Here is a 23,061-nt window from a genome sequence, read left to right on the forward strand (position 1 = left end):
CATTATCTTCCCGAACCTCGACGACTTCGTGGACATGAATGCTATCGAGATCTTTCATTCCAAGAACCCGGTTCCTACTTTGCTAGCGGATACCTACCACGCCATCCATGACAGGACTCTCAAGGGCCGTGGGTATATTCTTTGCTGCACATCTCTTTTGTATAGGTGGTTTATTTCGCACCTTCCGAGTTCCTTCCATGATAACTCGGAAAATTGGTCCTACTCTCAGCGGATTATGGCTCTCACTCCTAATGAGGTCGTCTGGCTCACTCCGGCCGCTCAGGTAAAGGAAATCATCATGGGTTGCGGAGACTTTCTCAATGTACCTCTTCTTGGTACCCGTGGAGGAATTAACTACAACCCCGAGCTTGCTATGAGACAGTTCGGTTTCCCTATGAAGTCGAAGCCCATCAATCTTGCCACATCTCCAGAGTTCTTCTTCTACATGAATGCTCCCACCGGACAAAGGAAAGCTTTCATAGATGCTTGGTCCAAGGTTCGAAGGAAGAGTGTGAAGCATCTAGGTGTGAGATCTGGTGTCGCTCATGAGGCCTATACTCAGTGGGTGATAGATCGAGCTGAGGAGATTGGTATGCCTTATCCAGCTATGAGATACGTGTCTTCGTCTACTCCATCTATGCCTCTACCTCTACTCCCCGCGACTCAGGATATGTATCAGGAGCATCTAGCTATGGAGAGTCGTGAGAAGCAAGTGTGGAAAGCTCGGTACAATCAAGCCGAGAATCTAATCATGACTTTGGATGGTAGAGATGAGCAGAAGACTCATGAGAATCTAATGTTGAAGAAAGAGCTAGCTAAGGCCCGGAGGGAATTGGAAGAGAAAGATGAGCTGCTTATGAGGGACTCCAAGAGAGCTCGAGGACGACGAGACTTCTTTGCCAGATACTGTGATTCAGATTCCGAGTCCGATGATTTTCCGACTACTTCCTATGCTTGAGAGCTTCATTTGTTTATCTTGTTGAAATTTCAAAGTCTTCCTTTTGAAAATGCTATGTAGTTTTGATTATTTGCAAAATTTCTAATTTGTTTAAAAATCCTTCGATGAAAAAATGAGTCTTTTGCATTTGCATTTGCATATCATGCATCATATGCATCATGCATTGGTCACAAAGGCTTCCAAGTACTTACTATCTCCTGGTTCCTCTGCCTCAGTGTGAAAAGTGGCTCGTGCTCAGAGAGTTTACGAACCAGATAGAATTGATCGAACCAGAGAATACAGAAGAAAGAAAAGGGCTATGGAAGAAGAGAACGCTCAGCTTCGCACCGAGTTAGCCTCTCTAAAGGAGGAATTGGCTAAAGCTAATGACGTCATGACTGCTCTACTAGCTGCTCAAGAGCAATCAGCTACAGCTATCCCTACAACCACAGCTGCACCAGTAACTACAAGCGTGCTCCCTACCACTTCTGCAGACAATCGCTTTACTATGCCAGTGGGGTTTCCGTATGGGCTTCCACCGTTCTTCACTCCCGTTGCTACAGCAAGCACCTCGGGCACTGCTAACAATGTTCTGATCCCTGCAACAAATGCCGCCTCCATCATTGCTACTTTGCCACAAACAACAGCAGCTGTCACTGAGCCTCTGGTACACATTCTGCCTCAAGGTATTAACATCAACACACAGCACAGAAGCATCCCCGTAACCAAGACTATGGAAGAGATGATGGAGGAACTTGCTAAAGAACTCCGTCACGAGATCCAGGCCAATCGAGGGAGTGCAGACTCTGTCAAAACTCAAGACCTTTGCTTAGTGTCAAAAGTGGATGTTCCTAAAATGTTCAAGATTCCGGACTTCGACCGGTACAACGGGCTAACTTGCCCTCAAAATCACATCATCAAATACGTCCGGAAGATGGGCAATTACAAAGACAATGATTCCCTTATGATCCACTGTTTTCAGGATAGTCTGATGGAGGATGCCGCAGAGTGGTATACTAGTTTGAGTAAGAATGACATCCATACCTTTGATGAGTTAGCCACCGCTTTCAAGAGCCATTATGGGTTTAACACTCGACTGAGGCCAAATAGGGAGTTTCTCAGGTCCCTATCTCAGAAGAAGGAGGAAAGTTTCCGTGAATATGCGCAAAGGTGGAGAGGGGCAGCTGCCCGTATCACTCCTGCTTTAGATGAAGAAGAAATGACCCAGACATTCTTAAAGACCTTGAAGAAAGATTATGTTGAGAGGATGATCATCGCTGCCCCGAACAACTTTTCGGAGATGGTCACTATGGGAACCCGTCTTGAGGAAGCCGTCAGGGATGGAATTATTGTGTTTGAGAAAGCTGAATCTTCTGCAAGTGCGTCGAAGAGGTATGGTAATGGACACCACAAGAAGAAAGAAACTGAAGTGGGGATGGTATCAGCTGGAGCCGGTCAATCAATGGCTACTGTTGCTCCTATCAATGCAGCTCAAATGCCTCCGTCATACCCATATATGTCGTATTCTCAGCATCCTTTCTTCCCGCCATTTTATCATCAGTACCCTCTGCCACCGGGTCAACCTCAAGTGCCCGTCAATGCAATTGCCCAACAGATGAAACAACAGATGCCGGTTCAACAACAACAACAAAATCAGCAAGCTAAGCCTACTTTCCCTCCGATACCGATGTTATATGCTGAGTTGCTTCCAACTTTACTCCAGAGAGGGCATTGTACAACTAGACAGGGTAAGCCCCCACCTGATCCGTTGCCTCCAAGGTTCAGGTCTGATCTCAAATGCGACTTTCATCAAGGTGCCCTAGGTCATGATGTCGAGGGGTGTTATGCTTTGAAGTATATCGTGAAGAAGCTCATCGATCAAGGGAAGCTGACTTTTGAGAATAATGTCCCACACGTCCTCGACAATCCTCTTCCAAATCATGCCGCTGTGAATATGATCGAAGTGTGTGAAGAAGCTCCGAGACTTGATGTCCGCAACGTCGCAACTCCTCTGGTACCTCTACACATCAAGCTGTGCAAAGCTTCTCTGTTCAATCATGATCATGCCAAGTGTCTGGGATGTCTTCGTGATCCTTTGGGTTGCCATGCTGTTCAAGACGACATTCAAAGCTTGATGAATGATAATCTTCTGACTGTCAGTGATGTTTGCGTGATTGTGCCAGTTTTTCACGATCCACCTGTCAAGAGTGTAACTTTGAAGAAGAATGCTGAGCCTTTGGTGATAAGTTTGCCAGGACCAATTCCTTATGTTTCGGACAAGGCAGTGCCGTACAAATACAATGCTACTATGATAGAAAATGGAGTAGAGGCGCCTCTAGCCTCCTTTGCCACAGTAAGCAATATTGCCGAAGGGACTTCTGCAGCGCTAAGAAGCGGGAAAGTCCGTCCGCCGTTGTTTCAGAAGAAAGTAGCTACGCCAATCACTCCACCAGTTGAAGAAGCAACTCCAACCGTTGTTTCACCCATTGCTACAGATATGAATCAGCCAGGCAAGTCTATAGAGGATTCAAATTTAGATGAGATTCTGAGAATAATAAAGAGGAGCGACTACAAGATCGTTGATCAGTTGCTGCAGACTCCTTCAAAGATATCTGTCTTGTCATTACTCTTGAGCTCTGAGGCTCACAGGAATACCTTATTGAAAGTGCTGGAGCAGGCATATGTTGACCACGAAGTTACGGTAGATCGGTTTGGTGGCATAGTGGGAAATATTACTGCTTGTAACAACCTCTGGTTCAGTGAAGAAGAGTTGCCGGAAGCGGGAAAGAGTCACAATCTGGCTTTGCACATCTCGGTGAATTGTAAATCAGACATGATATCAAATGTGTTGGTGGATACCGGTTCCTCTCTCAATGTAATGCCCAAGACAACTCTAGATCAGTTGAGCTACCGTGGGACCCCGTTGAGGAGAAGTACTTTCTTGGTCAAAGCTTTTGACGGATCTCGAAAGAATGTGCTGGGAGAGATAGACTTGCCGATAACCATTGGCCCTGAGAATTTCTTGGTTACTTTCCAAGTGATGGACATTAATGCATCCTACAGTTGCCTGCTGGGAAGACCGTGGATACACGATGCAGGTGCGGTTACTTCCACCTTACATCAGAAGTTGAAATTTGTGAAGAATGGAAAACTCGTTACAATCCATGGTGAAGAAGCATACTTAGTCAGCCAATTGTCTTCTTTTTCTTGTATTGAAGCAGGGTCTGCTGAAGGGACTGCTTTCCAAGGTTTGACCATTGAAGGTGCAGAGTCTAAGGAAGCTGGGGCTGCTATGGCTTCATTGAAGGATGCTCAGAGAGCCATTCAAGAAGGTCAGACTGCCGGCTGGGGCAAGGTGATACAGCTCTGTGAGAACAAGCGTAAAGAAGGTCTCGGGTTCTCCCCGTCATCAAGGGTTTCCTCGGGAGTCTTCCACAGTGCAGGGTTTGTTAATGCTATCTCTGAAGAAGCCACTGGATCTGGTCTCAGGCCTGCATTTGTTACACCAGGAGGCATTGCGACAAATTGGGATGCCATTGACATTCCTTCAATCATGCATGTTTCTGAGTAATGTGTCTTGTTGCTTAAATGCTTTGTTTTCAAAATAACAATCCTCTCGCTCTGCCCAAAGCGAGAGTGATATTTTCTGTAAGGGCATGTTTGTTTCGGCATTGCCGTTGATTAATAAAATTTTGTCGTTTCTTCCACGACTACTTTTTTAGTGCTTTTTCCCTTGGAAACAATGGTAATGCCAGAAAAAACCAAAACGTCTGTATTTTCTTATTAATTTCAAAAATCTGCATGAAAAAAAAAACTCTTTCTAAAACCATCCAATCATTATATGCAGGTTGAACCATAATAAACCCGTTGAACACAGTAATCCTGCGGTTCCTCCGAATTTTGAATTCCCTGTGTATGAAGCCGAAGATGAAGAGGATGATGATATACCATATGAGATCACTCGACTGCTTGAGCAAGAATCAGCCTATTGTATGGAACGATGAATGCCAGGAAGCTTTTGATAGCATCAAGAATTATCTGCTGGAACCACCTATCCTTGTCCCACCCGTGGAAGGAAGGCCTTTGATTATGTATTTGGCAGTGTTTGATGAATCCATGGGATGCGTACTTGGTCAACAAGATGAAACTGGAAAGAAAGAGCATGCTATCTACTATCTAAGCAAGAAGTTCACCGATTGTGAAACTCGGTATACAATGCTTGAGAAGACTTGTTGTGCTTTAGCTTGGGCTGCCAAACGCCTGCGTCATTATTTGGTGAATCATACAACTTGGTTGATATCCAGAATGGATCCGATCAAGTATATCTTTGAGAAAGCTGCTGTTACTGGAAAGATCGCACGATGGCAGATGCTTTTGTCTGAATATGATATTGTGTTCAAAACTCAGAAGGCAATCAAAGGTAGCATTCTTGCCGATCATCTTGCTTATCAACCTCTTGATGATTACCAACCAATTGAATTCGACTTCCCAGATGAAGAGATCATGTATTTGAAATCCAAAGACTGTGAAGAACCGTTGATTAATGAAGGTCCAGATCCCAATAGCAAGTGGGGTTTAGTCTTTGATGGTGCTGTCAATGCTTATGGTAAGGGAATTGGGGCAGTCATTGTATCCCCGCAGGGGCATCACATTCCTTTTACCGCCAGAATCTTGTTCGAGTGTACCAACAATATGGCTGAGTATGAAGCATGTATCTTTGGGATCGAGGAAGCAATTGACATGAGAATCAAACACCTCGACATCTATGGAGATTCTGCGCTCGTCATCAATCAGATAAAGGGTGAATGGGAGACCCACCATGCTAAGTTGATTCCTTATCGTGATTATGCGAGACGTCTTCTGACATATTTTACAAAGGTTGAGCTGCATCATATTCCTCGTGATGATAACCAAATGGCTGATGCTCTTGCTACTCTATCCTCCATGTTTCGAGTAAACCATTGGAATGATGTGCCAATAATTAAAGTGCAACGCCTTGAAAGACCTTCGCATGTGTTTGCTATTGGGGATGTGATCGATCAGGCTGGCGAAAATGTGGTTGACTATAGACCCTGGTACTACGACATCAAACAGTTCTTGCTGAGCCGTGAGTATCCGCCGGGTGCTTCCAAACAAGACAAGAAGACCTTGAGAAGATTGGCCGGTAGATTCCTGTTAGATGGAGATATTCTGTACAAGAGGAACTATGACATGGTATTGTTAAGATGTGTTGATGAACATGAGGCGGAGCAGTTAATGCATGATGTACATGACGGTACCTTCGGGACCCATGCTACAGGGCATACTATGTCAAGAAAGTTGCTACGGGCAGGTTACTACTGGATGGCCATGGAGCATGATTGCTACCAATACGCCAGGAAATGCCACAAATGTCAAATCTATGCTGATAAGATTCATGTGCCTCCGCATGCTCTCAATGTTATTTCATCCCCATGGCCGTTCTCAATGTGGGGCATCGACATGATTGGAAGAATTGAACCGAAGGCTTCAAATGGTCATCGTTTCATCTTAGTGGCAATTGACTACTTCACCAAGTGGGTTGAAGCAGCATCTTATACCAATGTGACCAAGCAAGTGGTAGCTAAGTTCATCAAGAACAACATCATCTGTCGAAATGGTGTTCCCAGCAAGATTATTACTGACAATAGTACCAACCTGAACAACAATGTGGTGCAAGCTCTTTGTGAAGAATTCAAAATTGAGCACCATAACTCTTCTCCTTATAGACCTCAGATGAATGGTGCAGTTGAGGCCGCCAACAAGAATATCAAAAGAATTGTCCAGAAGATGGTGACCACTTACAAGGACTGGCATGAGATGTTACCCTATGCTCTGCATGGCTACCGTACTACAGTGCGCAGTTCAACCGGGGCAACCCCTTTCTCTCTTGTATATGGTATGGAAGCAGTTCTTCCTTTGGAAGTGGAGATCCCGTCTCTCCGTGTGATCATGGAAGCAAAGTTATCTGAGGCTGAATGGTGCCAAAGCCGGTATGATCAGTTGAATTTGATTGAGGAAAAACGTATGGATGCCATGGCTCGTGGACAATCATATCAAGCAAGAATGAAGACTGCCTTTGACAAGAAAGTCCATCCTCGAGAATTCAAGGTAGGGGAACTTGTATTGAAAAGGAGGATAAGCCAGCAACCCGACCCAAGGGGCAAGTGGACGCCTAACTATGAAGGTCCTTATGTTGTCAAGAAGGCCTTCTCTGGTGGTGCTTTAATCCTTACACACATGGATGGTGTAGAACTTCCAAATCCAGTGAATGCCGATATAGTCAAGAAATACTTTGCCTAGAAATGTGAAAAGAACAGCGTGGTAGGTCGAAAACCCGAAAGGGCGGCCTAGGCAAAAATGCGCTTCCCGGTGGATCGAAAACCCGAAAGGGCGGTCCAGGCAAAAATAAGGGACAAAAAACAAATATGAAAAGCTCGCTGAGATTGTACACAACTCAGGCAAGAATGAGCGTCTCGATGAGCCGAAAACCCGAAAGGGCGGTTCATGCAAAAATGAGATTGAAACAAAAGGCAAGTAACTATATCTGGCCAACCACCGTCCCCCTTGGGGCATTTGCAGCTGTTAATGACCATTTTCATCAGAAGTTTCTGTGCTTGTGAATTCAAAATTTCCAGGAAATGTAGTGATTACTGTGTTCAATGTACCACCAACCAATAAAATTACCATTTTCCAAGCTTTGTGAATCCGTGGAGTCATGCCTTTGGCTGACCACCACTCTTATACATCAATTTGAGCCTTTGCTTTTGTTTGAAAATTCTATTTTTTTCTTCTACTTTCAAAGCTATATACAAAACATTTTCTTTCTATTTTGATAATGACAATGCTTGAAACAAACATTTTGAAAATTGAAAACTTTTTGTCTATTTTGAAAAGCAAACCTGAGCAACAGGGTACATTCAAATGAAACATGCATGAGTGAGAGTATGTTGATGTCTATTTCAATATGTGTTACAAGCAGGTTCTCCTCCAGGATAGTCTGTGGTCAATGGCAAGAATGAAAAAACAGAATGAAAATGCATGAAAATGAATGAGCTCGCTAAGTTGAAAACCCGAAAGGGCGACTTAGGCAAAAATGAGCACCCCGCTGGATTGACAACCCGAAAGGGCAATTCAGGCAAAAATGGGGCATTAAAAAGAATTTATTTCCCCGGTGGACCGAAAACCCGAAAGGGCGATCCAGGCAAAAATGGGATGCAAAAAATGATGAATGAAATTGAGAATATAACATGCAAAAAGCATTGACCACAGATGCAATGTCTATAACATACCCAGCACTGAAATGCCCAGCACAACGGCGTTTTCCCCAGTAAAGTCTTCCAAGATTCTATCCCCAGCAAGTTGCATACCTACCTGCCCTCAGCCATGGTTCCGATACGTCTCCCAGCGACGTCATCTCCAAAGAGGATTTCCAAGAATGTGTAATGTAGCACGAGCCACTACGTGCCCAATACTCTAATGTCTTGTCTTCCCCGTAAAGTCGTGCCTACAAACTGCCAACAGTCATGCATTACAAGCATTCATACATGCATAATCATGCATATTGCGTACCCATGCGTTTAATGAAACTGTTATATCATCCATGCATATCGCATTTCCAATGTCAACATCAGTCTCAATTTCTACCTTTCAAATCAAATCGACGTCAAGTCAATCTCAATCTATATTTCGCCAACAAACCAATCCCCAGTGAATATGTTTCTGTTCGGTCAAGTGGCTAGTTCAAGTCCAAGAATAGCTTGTACCTATCAAATTGCTTATGTTATCGGTCGAGTGCCCAGCTCAATCCAAGAGCAGCTCGTACCTGTCAGTATGTTTCCGTTTGGTCAAGTGGCTAGCTCAATCCAAGAGCAGCTTGTACCTGTCTATCTCTTTCTGTCCGGTGGAGTAACCAGTTCGCATCCAAGAACAAGCTCGCACCTGTCTATTTGCCTTGCTTTCAGTCGAGTAACCAGTTCGAATCTGTAAGAACAACTCGTACCTGCCAATTTTACATGTTTTCAGTCGAGTCACCAGTTCGAATTCGTAAGAACAACTCGTACTCGCCAATTTTCCCTTTTTTTCCAGTCGAGTCACCAGTTCGAATCCGTAAGAACAACTCGCACTTTCCAATATCCCCAAGTGAGTCACCAGTTCGAATCCATAAGAACAACTCATGTTTGTCCAGTAACCTCTATCCCCTGCGAAGTGACCAGTTCGAATCCATAAGAACAACTCGCAGTTGTCTGTTTGTTTCATCCCCGGTCAAGTGGCTAGTTTGAATCCAAGAACAGCTTGTACCTGTCCAACTTGTTTCTAGTTTCCCGTTGCTCTGCTATTCACTATCTTTGTCAATGTCTACCAATCCCGCAATGGATACGACGTATTTTGTTAATTCCAATCCCCATGGGGTCTTGCATTCATAATCCAAATGATGCATGGCATGCATATCATTTGAAAATGGGTAGGCGTATTTTTACGTCCAAACACAGTGCAAATGCTAATATTTAAGTATCTTCGTCCTGTCAAGCCAAAGACTCCGTCTCTTGACTCTCCAGACAAAGAAACTTAAATAGGGGCAGCTGTTATACCCTGTTTTTGGACCTAAAAATACTAGGGCCCAATTTCATTTCAAACTTTGTCAATTATCAAATTTCAACTGCACAGTTCAAATTGTCTCTGCCTCGCAGTATTTTCAATCACAATTTTACCTATGTTTTTCTTGCATAAAACCTTTTAAAATGTCTTTACTTGTCTTATAAGTCATTTAAAAGTGTCTCTGAATCATTACATTGCTTTTTTCTACAGTTTATTTCAAAATTTGCAAAAAGTCATACAGAAGGGTATTTTGGTCATTTCCTGCAGTGGGACCCATTTTCATCCTTGTGGCTGTCTTTGAGTCTTTTCAAATTGATTCTTTTTACATTTCATCAGTAAACCTTGTTAAAATCATTTCAAACTTGCATCTGAGTCAGTGTCAAGTCGACTTGAGTCTGTTTAGGTCGTTTTTCAACCCTAGGGGCATTTTGGTCATTTCACGCAAAATTTTGGCATAGGGAGGTTACTTTGAAGTACCTCATTTAGGCCATTGGTTCGTTTTAGTCCGTTTGTTGATTTTATTTAGGTTCACTTTACGTTGGGTCAAAATTACAAATTTTAATTCATTTTATTTTTACTTTGCATTTTAGTCCCTTAATTTTTTTAAAATTGCATTTAAGTCCAAATTGTCCAATTTTTATATTTTGAGTTCTGTTTTTAAAAAAAATTGCAGTCCAGTCCCATATTTTACAAAATTGCAGGGAGGTCCTCAAAGTCAAATTACAAGGCAGCGCCCAAGTCACAAGTTCAACGCCACATGGCAGCTTCTCATTGGGTCTCAAATACAAGTGGCAGCCTATAAAAGGCGCATTCAATGCACAGTCAAAAAAAGGTCAGAGATTCATCAAAAAACAGATTTTCTTTCTCTCTCCATTCTGTTACAGATCAAAACAGAAAAACCAGAGAAAAAATCACCAAGAACACAAACCCTAGAAAATTTTCCAGAATCGAAATCCATCAAAAGTTCTCAGTGATTCATTGAAGAATCATCATCATCGAACCGAATCCTTCACAATTCTAGTGCAGATCCGTCACCAATAGCGACGAATCCAAGCACGATCGCGAAGGATCCGAAAGTTTGAGAAGAAGAGGGAAAGCAAACAGAATCGAAAACGCAGCAACAACAGCGAAGCTGAAGCAAACAGAATCGAAAACGCAGCAAAACACGCACGCGAGCAAGCACGCGCAAGCCAGCAAGCAAGCAAGCAAAACGCGAGCAAGCACGCGCAAGCCAGCAAACAAGCAAGCAAAACGCGCAAGCAAGCACGCGAGGCACAAGCAGCAAGGACCGTGACAGAAAACAGGAGGAGGTAAGCATCCTCTTCGTTCGCTTCTCTTCCTTTTTCCACCGTTTCTTTACAAAAATTTCATCAAGATTCAAACTCAGATCTACTCCGATTCAAGCTTTTTTCGAAAAATCTAAGTTCGGATTCGAGAAGTATACAAAAAAGGATATCTAAAAATGTAAAAATTTCTCGAATCGGAGCAGTTTGATTTTCCGGCACGGTGGCGCCGCCGCCATCCGCCGCGCCGGAACGGAGGAGTTAGCCGGAGAAGACGACCGGAACCTTAGAGAGAAGTGAGAACTTCTCTCACTAGAAGGGAGAAGAGAGAGAAGGAAAAGGAAAAAATGAAAAAAACCGGACTGGACGCATTTATATAGAACTTTGAACCGGTCCGGTTTACTTTCGGTTTTTTTCCTTCCTTTCTCAGCCTCTAGATCAATCCAACGTCTCCTGTGCAATCTGAGCTTTTTGAATTGGGCCTTTGGTTTGGGCTTTGATCTTTTACGTTTTTGTTTGTTTTCCTGCTATTTGCACCATATTTCTTTGCTGTTTGAACCCCTGCATGCTTAAAATTTTCTCCAAAAAATCTCCAAAAATTATCACATGTTTCTTGATATTTTCTTAGTGTTTTTATGACATTTTTGCACATTAAGGATCTATGAAATTTCTGTATAATTAATTCATAGCATTTTAATTCTCTTTGAATTATTTGTTATGGATTCTTCTTCACACATTTGTCCTTGATGTGAGAATATGTGATAAAAACTACTTGCTGTGTTAATATGAGAGATTTGTGCCTTTAATTTCATGTTGATTTGCTGTTTTGATTTGGTTCATAAGTTCTTGATTTTATGAACAATATATGCATATTTTGAAAGATATAAAATACCAAGTTTATTCTAGAAAATATGGCATGAAACCATGCTTGCATGTTCCCAATAATTCCATGCTATAACTTGAGATAAAGAAAACTCTTTCAAAATTTGTTAAAGCATGAGAATTAGAGGCCAAGAATGCTTTAGGTTTCATACCTAAATTTTTAGGGTTTAATGTCATTTTGTTAACTTTTTGTGCCATCTTGCATGCTTTTATTTCTTAGTACTTGTTATGTTTTTTTTCTTTTCACTAACAAGTTTATTTCCATGTTTCATGCATCTCATTTAGCATTCCCTCCACCTTCTTTAGCCTAGCATTTATTTTTGCAAGTTTTAATTCCTTTAGAGATGTAATTTGTCATCATTATTTTGTAGCTTGGCAAAGGGGCCATAGAATGTATTTAGGCAATTTTTGTAATATGGACTATGGACACTATGACGCACCGACACGCACACACTCACCTTAGATGTATGCATAGGATTGTATGGTTAAATAAGCGTTTAGGTTTTAAACACTTAGAGAAAATCCATCTTTTTTCCAAAAAAAACAATTGAACTTCACTTCAAAAATGTTCATAATAAATATGAAGTCGACACTTCATTTTCTCCTTTCTTTTTTCTTAAGAAAAATTCAATTCATCTTAACCATTTAGACTTTCTTTTCAATCACTAATCAAACCTCACTTTTTGCTAAATCTAATGCCCTTGAGGCCTCTCGTCTCTATTCTTCAAAATCTCTTTTCAAACTTAAAATCAACCAACAAAAACAAAAACTATTTTTGAGCAAGAACTACGCCGGTTTTGATCCCGTAAAACGGTACGTAGGCAATGAGTCAAAACTCCTCCAAGCCGAAATAAAATCAAATTCTACTTCTTCTCACCCCCATTCTTCACTCAAATAAAACTTCTTTTCTTTCAATAAGTAGGCAATAAAAATAAAGCGTAGAAATCAACTTAGGAGAGCGGCTCTTATGGAGTACCATAATCGCTCCGGGTGCCTAACACCTTCCCGTAGCGAAAACGACCCCCGAACTTAGAATCTAAGGGTTTTTCTCAATTTTGCCCTTCCCAAGAAAAAAATAGAGAATATCAACGGTCAAAAGGTTCAAGTCCAATTAATGGCTTGGCACCCAAAAACCATGATAACAAAAACTAACAATGTGAATACAAATGATTATTAATACTTACTTGTAGAGTTGTTGATGACTTGCTTGATTTTAATGAAAGGTTTTAATGAAAGGAAATGGATGAGATTCGTCTGAGTGAGATCGGAGAGAGGAAATTGTGTTTTTGTGTTTATGAATAAGTGTTAAATGTTGTTGTTGTTCTGGAATAAATCCAGAACGCAGCGGCAGTTAACTGTCACTACAGAAAGACCAAACGACAATTAATTGCAATTAGGTAGCAAACTGCAGTTAACTATCATTGGGGTTATAACATCATTTTGGAGTGCATAAGAGTAATTCTTGAAGTTTAAAGAGCAATTTCAATAAGATTCAACACAATAAAACAGAAATTATACTCTATACCCTTACATTGATACCTTCACCCTTACAAAACCTAAATAATTCCAATTTTATCCTTTTTACTATTTAATTTATTACACATTTGTTTTTCACCCTATACTTTCAACATTTTTTAGTTCATGAAGAGTGCACCCCTTCATGTCATTTTAGGTGTATTTTTCAGAAAACAGACACTAACATTTCCAATTTCAACTCTGTCCGGAACAGTTAAACAATAGTTTCCGGTTTGTTAAAAAATTCCAGAAAAACGTAAATTAAGATTTCCGAAAATTCATATAGGAAATCTTTATCTTTATCTTTATATATTATATATCAATATCAAAGACAATTTCATCGTGAGGTCTTTCAAGTTTCAACCCTTGCTAGCTCATTATCCCATTCCAGAAAAGAGTATTGTTAGTTAAAAGAATATGAGATTAGAGACACATGTTTAAGTTATCTGATATTAATTTTGTTTCCGAAAACATGTGGTTGTGTTTTCCGGACAACATATGTGAAGGAGATCAGTTTGATTCTTTATCCGGAAAACCAAACTTGGTGTTTCCGCTTTGTTGGATCTACCAAAAATCATCAATAAATCAATTTATTCTAATTTCATAATTGAATTAAGAATGAATCAATTTTTTTAAATGGCAGAATGAATCAATTTATTATGTTGTGTTTCATCTTAGTTTAACAACATTTTCGCTCTCTCTCTTTCTCTCCTCGTGTGAATAGAAAATTCATGTTGAAGAAATGCCAAAATATGAGGATTTTTACTTTATATAAGAGGGTAAAGTGGGTGGTTTAGATAAAATGTTGGAGTGAGGGTATAAATGTAACGGTGTACGGTGAAATTTCCCAATAAAACATCTGGTTGGGCCTACTGAAAAATCATGATATTTGCACTTTGGGTAAAGCTCATTATACCGATGATTCCTCAATAAACACCTCAAAATTATTCACTTTATTAAAAAAAGACGATCGAAAGTTACAGTCCATCAAATTTTTACACGCAAAATAGCCAATCATAAGTTACGTAAAATGAGGTACTTAACTAGCAATCAACCAATATATCCACCCATTTCTCTGTTCGACTAGTTTGGGTTTTACCCTATTGTCCCTTTTTTAGCTCAACATACAAAACAGAAAACATCAACCTTTCACTTTTAGATTCTTTTTTTACTTGTCAGTTGTCATCCACACATGAAAAGTGGCATCATTGATTCTTTTTGTTTTTTACTTGTCATCCACACATGAAAAAAGAGACACCATTGATACAAAATCAGTTCCCAAACATAACAAACTCTGATGCTGAAAATGCAACTAGGCTAACTCAATTTTATAAAACACTTGTAAAATGATGATAGCCAAATCTTTACTAATTCTTTTTTTTCTTTTTCAAACAGTTTAATGACTAAAATCACACGGTATAAGTTTGAAGAAATGGAGAATTTCGAGGTGAAATATCAACTCCTGCATATTAATGTTAATAGAACTTATCATCCAAGCTGCACTTTTTCTTTTTGAAGAAACTAAATTAACATACCCAAATTGACATCATGAAAAATCGAATCTAAGACCTTAAAAACACACTCCAAAGTTTCAAGTGAACGTCATCAAATCAACCCAAATGGTTTCCATTGATATTTATGTGGGCAAAAGTTATTACTAGTTACTATTAGATATGTGTATTAAAGTTTGATTCCACTTAGATTCTCTTTTGGTCCAATGATAACACCTTCCCATAACAAAAGATATGAAAACAAAATTCACAATTTTGAAGCCACCTACCTAACCCACCCAAGAGGCAGGTAAAAATCTTTTTAAGTTTTAACTAATGTACCTAACGGAATTGATAGAAACAGTTTTTTTTTCAAGTATGGAAATAGATTTCCTGAATACAAGAGTCAGTAATACTAACTATTAACTAACACCAACTTAAATTTGGTAGGGATGCACCTTGATTCGGACCTACTTTATAGGGTAAAAACATCAACTTCTCAAACCTCTAATTTCCCCCCAAATAAAAAAAATCAAAATCATCTCTTTTCTTTAGTCCACTTTGTAAAGCAAAGAGCATGCGTGGAAAAGATAATAGAGAGAAGTTGGCTTATAGAGTTATAGTATAAAATAAAAGCTTCAAACTCCCCACATTCAGAATCAAAGAATCCAACTCTTGCAAGGATTTCACTGATTCAAGCAACACTTCCATGGTCTGAGGCATCATCATAGTAATAAGGGGATAATTTTCCATCTTTCTTGGCAGGTTTCATTTGGTTCTCTATTCCTACCTCTTGCAACATCTTCACTACTCTTCTCATTGAAGGCCGGTTGATTGGAAGAGGACTAGTACACATGAGGCCAATGTTGAAAACCTTGCAAATTTCTTCTTTGAAACATGAATCAAGCCTTGAGTCAAGTACATGATCTACGCCTTTCTGATCCAATGTAGTGCAAACCCATTTAACCAAATCTTTCTCTCCGAACTCAGGATCCACAGGGCGTCTTCCAGTAACTAATTCAAGTATAACAACACCAAAACTATAAATGTCGCTCTTCTCGTTCACTTTGAGTGTGTATGCATATTCTGCAGGAGAAATGGGATCATGTCAGTTTGTATCTAAAGAAACAGAGATACTAAACATTAGGAAACTTTTAATAGGAAAAAATGTGTATCATATGAAACTAAGTGGATAATTGTATTGTAAAGTTCAAAAGAAAATTAAAATATGCTAGAAAACAGATACTTAGACACCATGATATATCCATACTATATAATAATACCAAGTAGCTAGAATACCAACAAAAACAGAACACTTTTCACTAAGCAACAAAGATAATGAAAGCATTGCCCATGCATGATACTAACATTGTGACTTGTAGTTCCTAATAAGCCATATACTATGAGTCAAGCACAAGAACACAAGTACTAACACTAAATTTACCTCAGGTTGTTAAAAAGTAGGACTACATAGAACATATGCAGAAAAATGAAATAAAATGAAGAAATTAAAATGCTAACCTGGTGCAATATAGCCACAAGAACCAGCTATGATGGACATGGATTTAATTCCTTTCGCAGTGGTTTCGACTACTTTAGCTAGTCCAAAATCTGCCACCCTTGCACCAAAGTCTCCATCCAACAAGATATTGTTAGATTTAACATCTCTATGAACAATTGGGGGAACACAGTCATGATGGAGATAAGAGAGTCCATCTGCAGCATCCACAGCTATCTTGTATCTTGTTGGCCAATCCAACAACCCTCCTTTACTGCTATGAAGCAAATCACCAAGACTACCATTTTGCATATACTCATAAACCAAGAGTTGGCAATCCCTTGTGGTACAACAACACCATAACTTGACAATGTTCTTGTGTCTAATTTTTCCCAATGTGTCAACCTCTGCATCGAAAGCGTTGTCTTGAACCCTACCTTTCTCAACATCTCCACTCTCCACTTCCTTCCTAGCCCCTCCCCATATCTTCTTCACAGCAACAGCTTCTCCACTGTTAAGTACAACCTTGTAAACCTTACCGGAAGAACCACTTCCAATGACATTATCTTCGTCAAGACAATTTAAAATTTCATCTTCACCGAAACCCAGTTTATGAAACGACATCAAAGTCCATTTCGATTTATCAAAAGCCCTTTTTGAGTCCTTGAAATTTTTGTACCTAAAGTAAAACCAAACAACACCAACTAAGAACACCAAAAGAGCAAGAACAAAAATTGCTCGAAGCAACCAAACATAACCCAAATTCTTCACTTCACTCCTACCGTCACACAATCCTTTCAAATCTCCACACAAACCAGGATTCCCAAGGAAACTTAACCTATACATTTCCTTAGCCAATTGAGGAGGTAGTTCTCCAGAAAAACGATTATAAGACAAATTAAGCTGATTAAGCTTCAAATTCTGCAACCCATGAGGGATTTTCCCAGAAAACTGATTCCTAGAAAGATCAAGAAAATTAAGCACAGACAAACTCCCAATCTCATCAGGAATCTTTCCACCAATCTCATTGTTAGCCAAATTCAAATCATTCAACTTCTTCCAACTATGAATCCCCTTTGGTAGTTCCCCAGAGAGCCTATTGTTGTGAAAATCAAGAATCCCAAGCTGGCCAAGATTCACCAAACTATCAGGAAGTGAACCAGTGAACATATTATCACCAGCAGAAAACTCAACAAGATTTTCCAACCACCCAACCTCATCAGGAACAGTTCCAGATAAATTATTCTTGGACAATATCAACAACGAAAGGTTCCCTGCTCCAGCAATAGTCTTCGAAATAGAACCCGAAAACGAGTTATGAGCAAGCTCAAGAAGATACACATGAGGAAGACCCCAGATACCCGCCGGAACCTCACCGGAAAACCGATTAAAACCCAATCTCACACGCGTCAAACTCTGACAAGTCCCCAAACTCGCCGGTATCTCACCGGTGAACAGATTATATATCATCAAAACCTCCTCCAACTCACCAAAATCACACAAACTCGCCGGAATATTCCCCCAAAACTGATTACTCGAAACATCAAGCCACCTCAACGGCGACCTCTTCCCTAAATTCTCCGGCAGCCTTCCAGTTAACCGGTTTCCAAACAACCTCAACTCATACAAATTCGGTGAGTTCGCTATACTCGCCGGTAACTCACCTTCAAAACGATTCTCATAAAGATTCAAACTCTCCAACGGTAATGAACAAAGCTCAGCCGGAATCCTCCCTGTTAAATGATTCATTGACGCATCAAGAAGCCGTAAAGAACTCAAGTTCCCCATTCCCTTAGGTAACTCACCTGATAACGAGTTATTATACAACTCAATCTGCATCAAACTTGTTAATTCAGTGAGCGAACTCGGAATAGAACCATATAAATCATTTAAAGCAAGGTCCAAATCCTTAAGTTTCTTAAGCTTTCCAAGTGTTTCAGGAATAACACCAACGAGGTTGCATTGTGTTAACCAAAGCACTTCAAGGTTTGTTAAATTACCAATTTCCGGTGGAATCCGACCCGGGTAAAACGGGTTGTAAGAGAGGTTAAGCATTTTCAAACTAGTTATATTTCCAAGTGAAGGTGGAATAGTACCTTCTAGAAGATTTGAAACTAATGAAAGTATTTCAAGTGATTTAAATGATCCGAAAGATAAAGGTATAGGACCTGAGAAATTATTACCGGTAAGGTCAAGGTAAATAAGTTTAGGAAGAAGAGGTAAAGTTTCTGGAAGAGAACCGGTTAAAAGATTCTGAGAGAGATCAAGGTGAATGAGATTTTGACAGAGGGAGATTTGAAGAGGAAAAGTTTGGTTAATGGAGTTGTTAAAGAGGTTAATGGAGGAGAGATTAGGGAGACGACAGAGGATTGAGGCTGTGAATGGACCTTGAATGTTGGTGTTGGAGAGATTAAGTTCAGTTACGGTGGTGTTTGTGGAGTCACAGCGTACACCGTACCAGTTACAAGGAGTTGTGTCTCGAGGGTTCCATGAAGAGAGTGTTGAGTCTGGATCGTCTAAGGTGAGTTTGAATTGGTAGAGGTATAAACCTTCTTGGTTTAAAGATTTTACGTTTGTTGAAAGGGTTAAGATTGTTAGTAGAATGCAGATCAAATGGACTAGTGTTCCCATTGTGAATGTGAATGTGAATGGTGAATGAAGGAATGGTATCAATTTATTTATCTGTTTCAAAGAGAGAGAGTATTTGAGTGTAGTGTACCACGCATGGTACTGTGGTACTGATTACTGTGTTTGTTTTTAGGAACAAAATATGCAACTTGTGCTGAGTTGGCATCGGTGGAAACTTGGAATTTCTTTGTGAAAGGAAATTTTAAATTTGATGGTTGACGACAGTGCTCTTTTTCTTTCGTTCGTTCTTACAAGAAGACAGGGTCATTTATCTTATAATACTTCTTCCGTTCATTTTTAATTATTACTTTTAAATTTTTTATATAAATCAAGACAACAAATGCATTTTATTATTTTTGATACAACAATTTTTCTTTTTTCTATAATAATCTTCCTAATTTAATATCTCATTTCATATATTTCTCTTTCTGCAATAAATAATCAAGGATAACAATATTAAAACAACATTTAATGTTATATTGAATTTTGAAAGTGACAATTAATTAAAAACAAAAAATTTCTGCAAAAGTGCAATTAAAAAACAACAGAGGTAGTAGTAACTTCCGTATTGATATTATACAATTAAGAAATGACATGTTAATTTTCCTACCTTCTATTTTATTTAACTTCACTTTTTCCTTTTTATTTATTTTCTACACATATAAATAAACAAAATGTGAGTTAAATTTAAGTAACAAGTAGCAACAACTAACAACCGATGGAAGGTGGTTTTGAACCGATAAGAAAATGATACATTATTGATGTTTTTTTATTGACAAAATACATTATTGATGTTGGTGTTAGGTATAACATACATATTACTATGATCCCTTAAGAAAAAAACATACATATTATGATGATGAGATACTCCATCCGTTTTAAAATATAAGCAAATTTTAATTTTTAAGTTCATGCAATTAATGATGTATACATGAACCTAAAAAGTTAATTGCATGAACCTAAAAAGTAAAATTTGCTTATATTTTGAAACGGAGAATGAAAGTTCATTGAAATCTTTTTAATTTGACTAATATTTATTCGACTATCTAAATATTGACTATAATTATTAAATTGACTTCCTCTTTCTAAGCTTTTTTTTGGAATGAGGTAGTATTTTTTTTACTAAAGTAAAGTTAATTATTATCATAAATCAACCAATATTCAATGCAAAAATGATAAGAATAAAAAATACGGTGATTAACCCAAAAATAGGTCGCTCTAACTAAAGTATGGGCAACTATATTTGCTTGTTTCATGAAAAACTTCACCTCAAAGTTGGACCGAGGTAGTATTAATTAATGATTTAATTGAAAAAAATGGAGTAACTAATATTAGTACATTATTAAAAATGGAAAGGGTTTACAGTAAAAAAAAATTGAAAGGGTTAATTTTTTTTTTTTTTAATACGGACCAAATGTATGCTTAAAAAGTGTAAAATTAGTGAGAAATATTTATTTTCCTTCCCAAAACAGCACACATGAATCATGAATGAATGCATGTGCACATTTTTTTTCTTTTCTTTTGCAACATTATTTTTCTCCTACGCATTTAAAAAACAAAGGATGGCTCTCCTTTGATTACACAGATTTGACGCAATTCCAGGCTCCGAGTTTTAAATATGGAGAGTTAATGACAGGCGTTCAAATTAAGGTCTTGTGTTTCCTTCATTTTGGTCTTGTGTTTTGTTCATCTCTTCCACACAAAAAAGACCACATTGGATATTGAGTTTGATTAATTAAGATGACACTATTAATAATAAAAAAAACAAATTCCCACAAGTATTTTTAGAGAATCAAACACAATTTTGGTCATCAAAATTATAATGAGTACTTTACTGATATTTATTGAAAGAGTTGATAATATTAATAGTACTACTGCTACTAATATAGTACTGGTATCAATTTTGCTTAGTTTAAATATCACTAGGATAGCACTTAGGTGATATTGACATTATCAATCACAATGGGTCAAAATCTTCTTCATTTATGTCCTTCTTCATTTTTACAATTTGGAGAGTTATAGACACGCAAATTTTTGAAAAATGTAAAAAATAAAGGGAACTTCTACGGTACACCTCACAAATTGAGGTGTATCAGTACTCCATCTTCAAATATTTACAATTTAACGATTACTTTATGAAATAAAGAGTTATTTATCAATATTTATATTTTATAAGACATCATTTTATAAGAATAAATATCATTTCATTGTTTATAAGAATCATATTAAATTTTTAACATTTTCTCATAAAAAATAATAAATATTCTTTGTTATATGTAACAAAAATTAAAAAAGTGTAAAATTTTATTTCGCTGACACTTTCGGTAACTAAGATCTAATTATTGTAATTTTTAATGATAGAAAACAATTCTTTTTCTTCGAAAAAACAACTCGTTTCAATATGAATTTGATGATTTAGTGTACCATAGAATTTGCCAAAAATAATTAATGATGATGAGACATACTTAATGGTAGGACCCACCATCTATTCTTTTGTGTCTATCTCTCTTTAAATTGCAAAACCCCATTTATTTTAGTAAATGGAGAGGACTTAACCCCAATGCTGCAAATGAGAAGAAAAAATAAAAATCTTATGAGAGAGAAGAAAGCCACTTAACATTGTGGTTGATCAATATAATATGACATTATGGTTGATCAATATCACGATAACCGTGTCAATGTGTTGAATGAGTCGCATGCCCGCCACCAATCATCTACTCCATGTGTCAACTACAAAGTTCTGTGTAATCACTCGGTTGGTGGGTTTTAATATGTTTGGTGATGCGCATATTTATGCAAGAAAAGTTCGGTGGTGCATTAACAAAAAACTAAACCAACAAGGATTTGAAGTGCTTAATTTGATGATGTTATAGAATCTAGAAATTTATCATCTCAATGTTTAATTTTTGAATTCCTCTCTTCAGAATTGGACTCACTGACATCCGTGCATGTACTAGTTTAGACTTTAGAGCCATTTTTAATCATAAGTTTAAGAGAAATTCAAAGTGTCAGATTCGATTTTTACCTTGCCAATTTCATTAGATTGGTTTTGTTTCTTAAAAAATAAATTAGGAGAAATACTAATATTTATTCAATCATTTTAAAACATTTTTTATGTTTTTATTCTCTTTGTTGTTTTTGTCTTAAAAGAAAAGGAAAAAAATAAAGTTGTCTCAAAATTGCCATTGTTCATAATTTAAATTTTATTTTGAATTTTTTAGCGATTGAATTTAATTATAAGCAATAGTATATTCTTACATGAATTATTCCCTTAGACTAAGTTGGTCCTGGTTTTAAATGATAAGGCTATGTGTTGTGCATGATATTTAGCTCCTCATTCTTCAATGCCCCACAGGACCATTGACGTTCAACAAATTAAATGGAAGTCACGGGAAAATACACTTCTGGGATACATTTATGTTTGAATCAACTAACTTCTGCAGTGTCTGCATTTGAATTTTAACCATGGCATATACATATATCTACACAACGATCAAAATTGATTAGAAGACACCTATTCAAAGTAGAAATAGGTGGAACCCATATATAACTCTACCAACTGGATTTATTTACATTCAAAACAGTACATTGAGCTGTTGGTGACCATATGACAGAGGAATTACTACAGACTGCAAATATTATGATATGATATATATTGCTTCCTCAGTGTGGCATTTGGCAAATTCCATAACCTATTTCTTTGAAGAAGGACGTACTAGTATTTAATTTTTTTGATTCATGTAAGACAAGAATAAGTAATAGGGTAGATTCTTAGTTATTAGTATTGGCTTAAAGGGTACTCATAACTCTCAATACTCACTACCAAGTTTTACAAGTGGGTTGTTGCTACATAACTTTCTTTTTGATAAGGTAGTTGCTACATAACTAAGGTCATATAATGTGCATCCTTTAAGGGGCCCCCATGTAGTAATATAGTAGAACTACAAAACATTAAACATTAATGATTACATTTTGATATCAAATCACCAATATAAAAACAGATCAGCTAAAAAATAAATAAAATGTTTTTTTAACAAGTGGCGTAAAAGTTAATAGGGTCATTTACTTAACAAATATCTCACATTTAACAAATAATTAAATAATGATTTTCTCTCATCAGCAACTAACAGATCTCATGATCAAAAGAAATAATAAAATATGTATAAGTTTGTCTCATCTTTTAGAAGGAAAGAAATAATATTGATATTAACA

General features: G+C 37.9%; 1 protein-coding gene across 1 annotated transcript; it reads right to left on the reverse strand.

Moving 5' to 3' along the window:
• Window positions 1-14,911: 14,911 nt before the first annotated feature.
• On the reverse strand, window positions 14,912-18,949 carry LOC25493086 (receptor-like protein kinase HSL1). The gene is made up of 2 exons (XM_013601494.3): window positions 16,245-18,949; window positions 14,912-15,809 (listed from the first exon to the last, which is right to left on the reverse strand). The coding sequence occupies exons 1-2, from the start codon at window positions 18,850-18,852 to the stop codon at window positions 15,418-15,420; spliced, it is 3,000 nt and encodes a 999-aa protein (XP_013456948.1). The 5' UTR covers window positions 18,853-18,949; the 3' UTR covers window positions 14,912-15,417.
• Between the last annotated feature and the right edge of the window lie 4,112 nt (window positions 18,950-23,061).

Source organism: Medicago truncatula, chromosome 4, assembly GCF_003473485.1.
Source record: "Medicago truncatula cultivar Jemalong A17 chromosome 4, MtrunA17r5.0-ANR, whole genome shotgun sequence".
NCBI classification, from domain to species: Eukaryota; Viridiplantae; Streptophyta; class Magnoliopsida; order Fabales; family Fabaceae; genus Medicago; species Medicago truncatula.

Coding starts and splice junctions, on each gene's coding strand:
- LOC25493086 (XM_013601494.3), bottom strand. CDS start 18,852: ATGGGAACACTAGTCCATTTGATCTGCATTCTACTAACAATCTTAACC. Junction 15,810..16,244: donor TTGTGGCTATATTGCACCAG/GTTAGCATTTTA, acceptor TTTCTCCTGCAG/AATATGCATACACACTCAAA.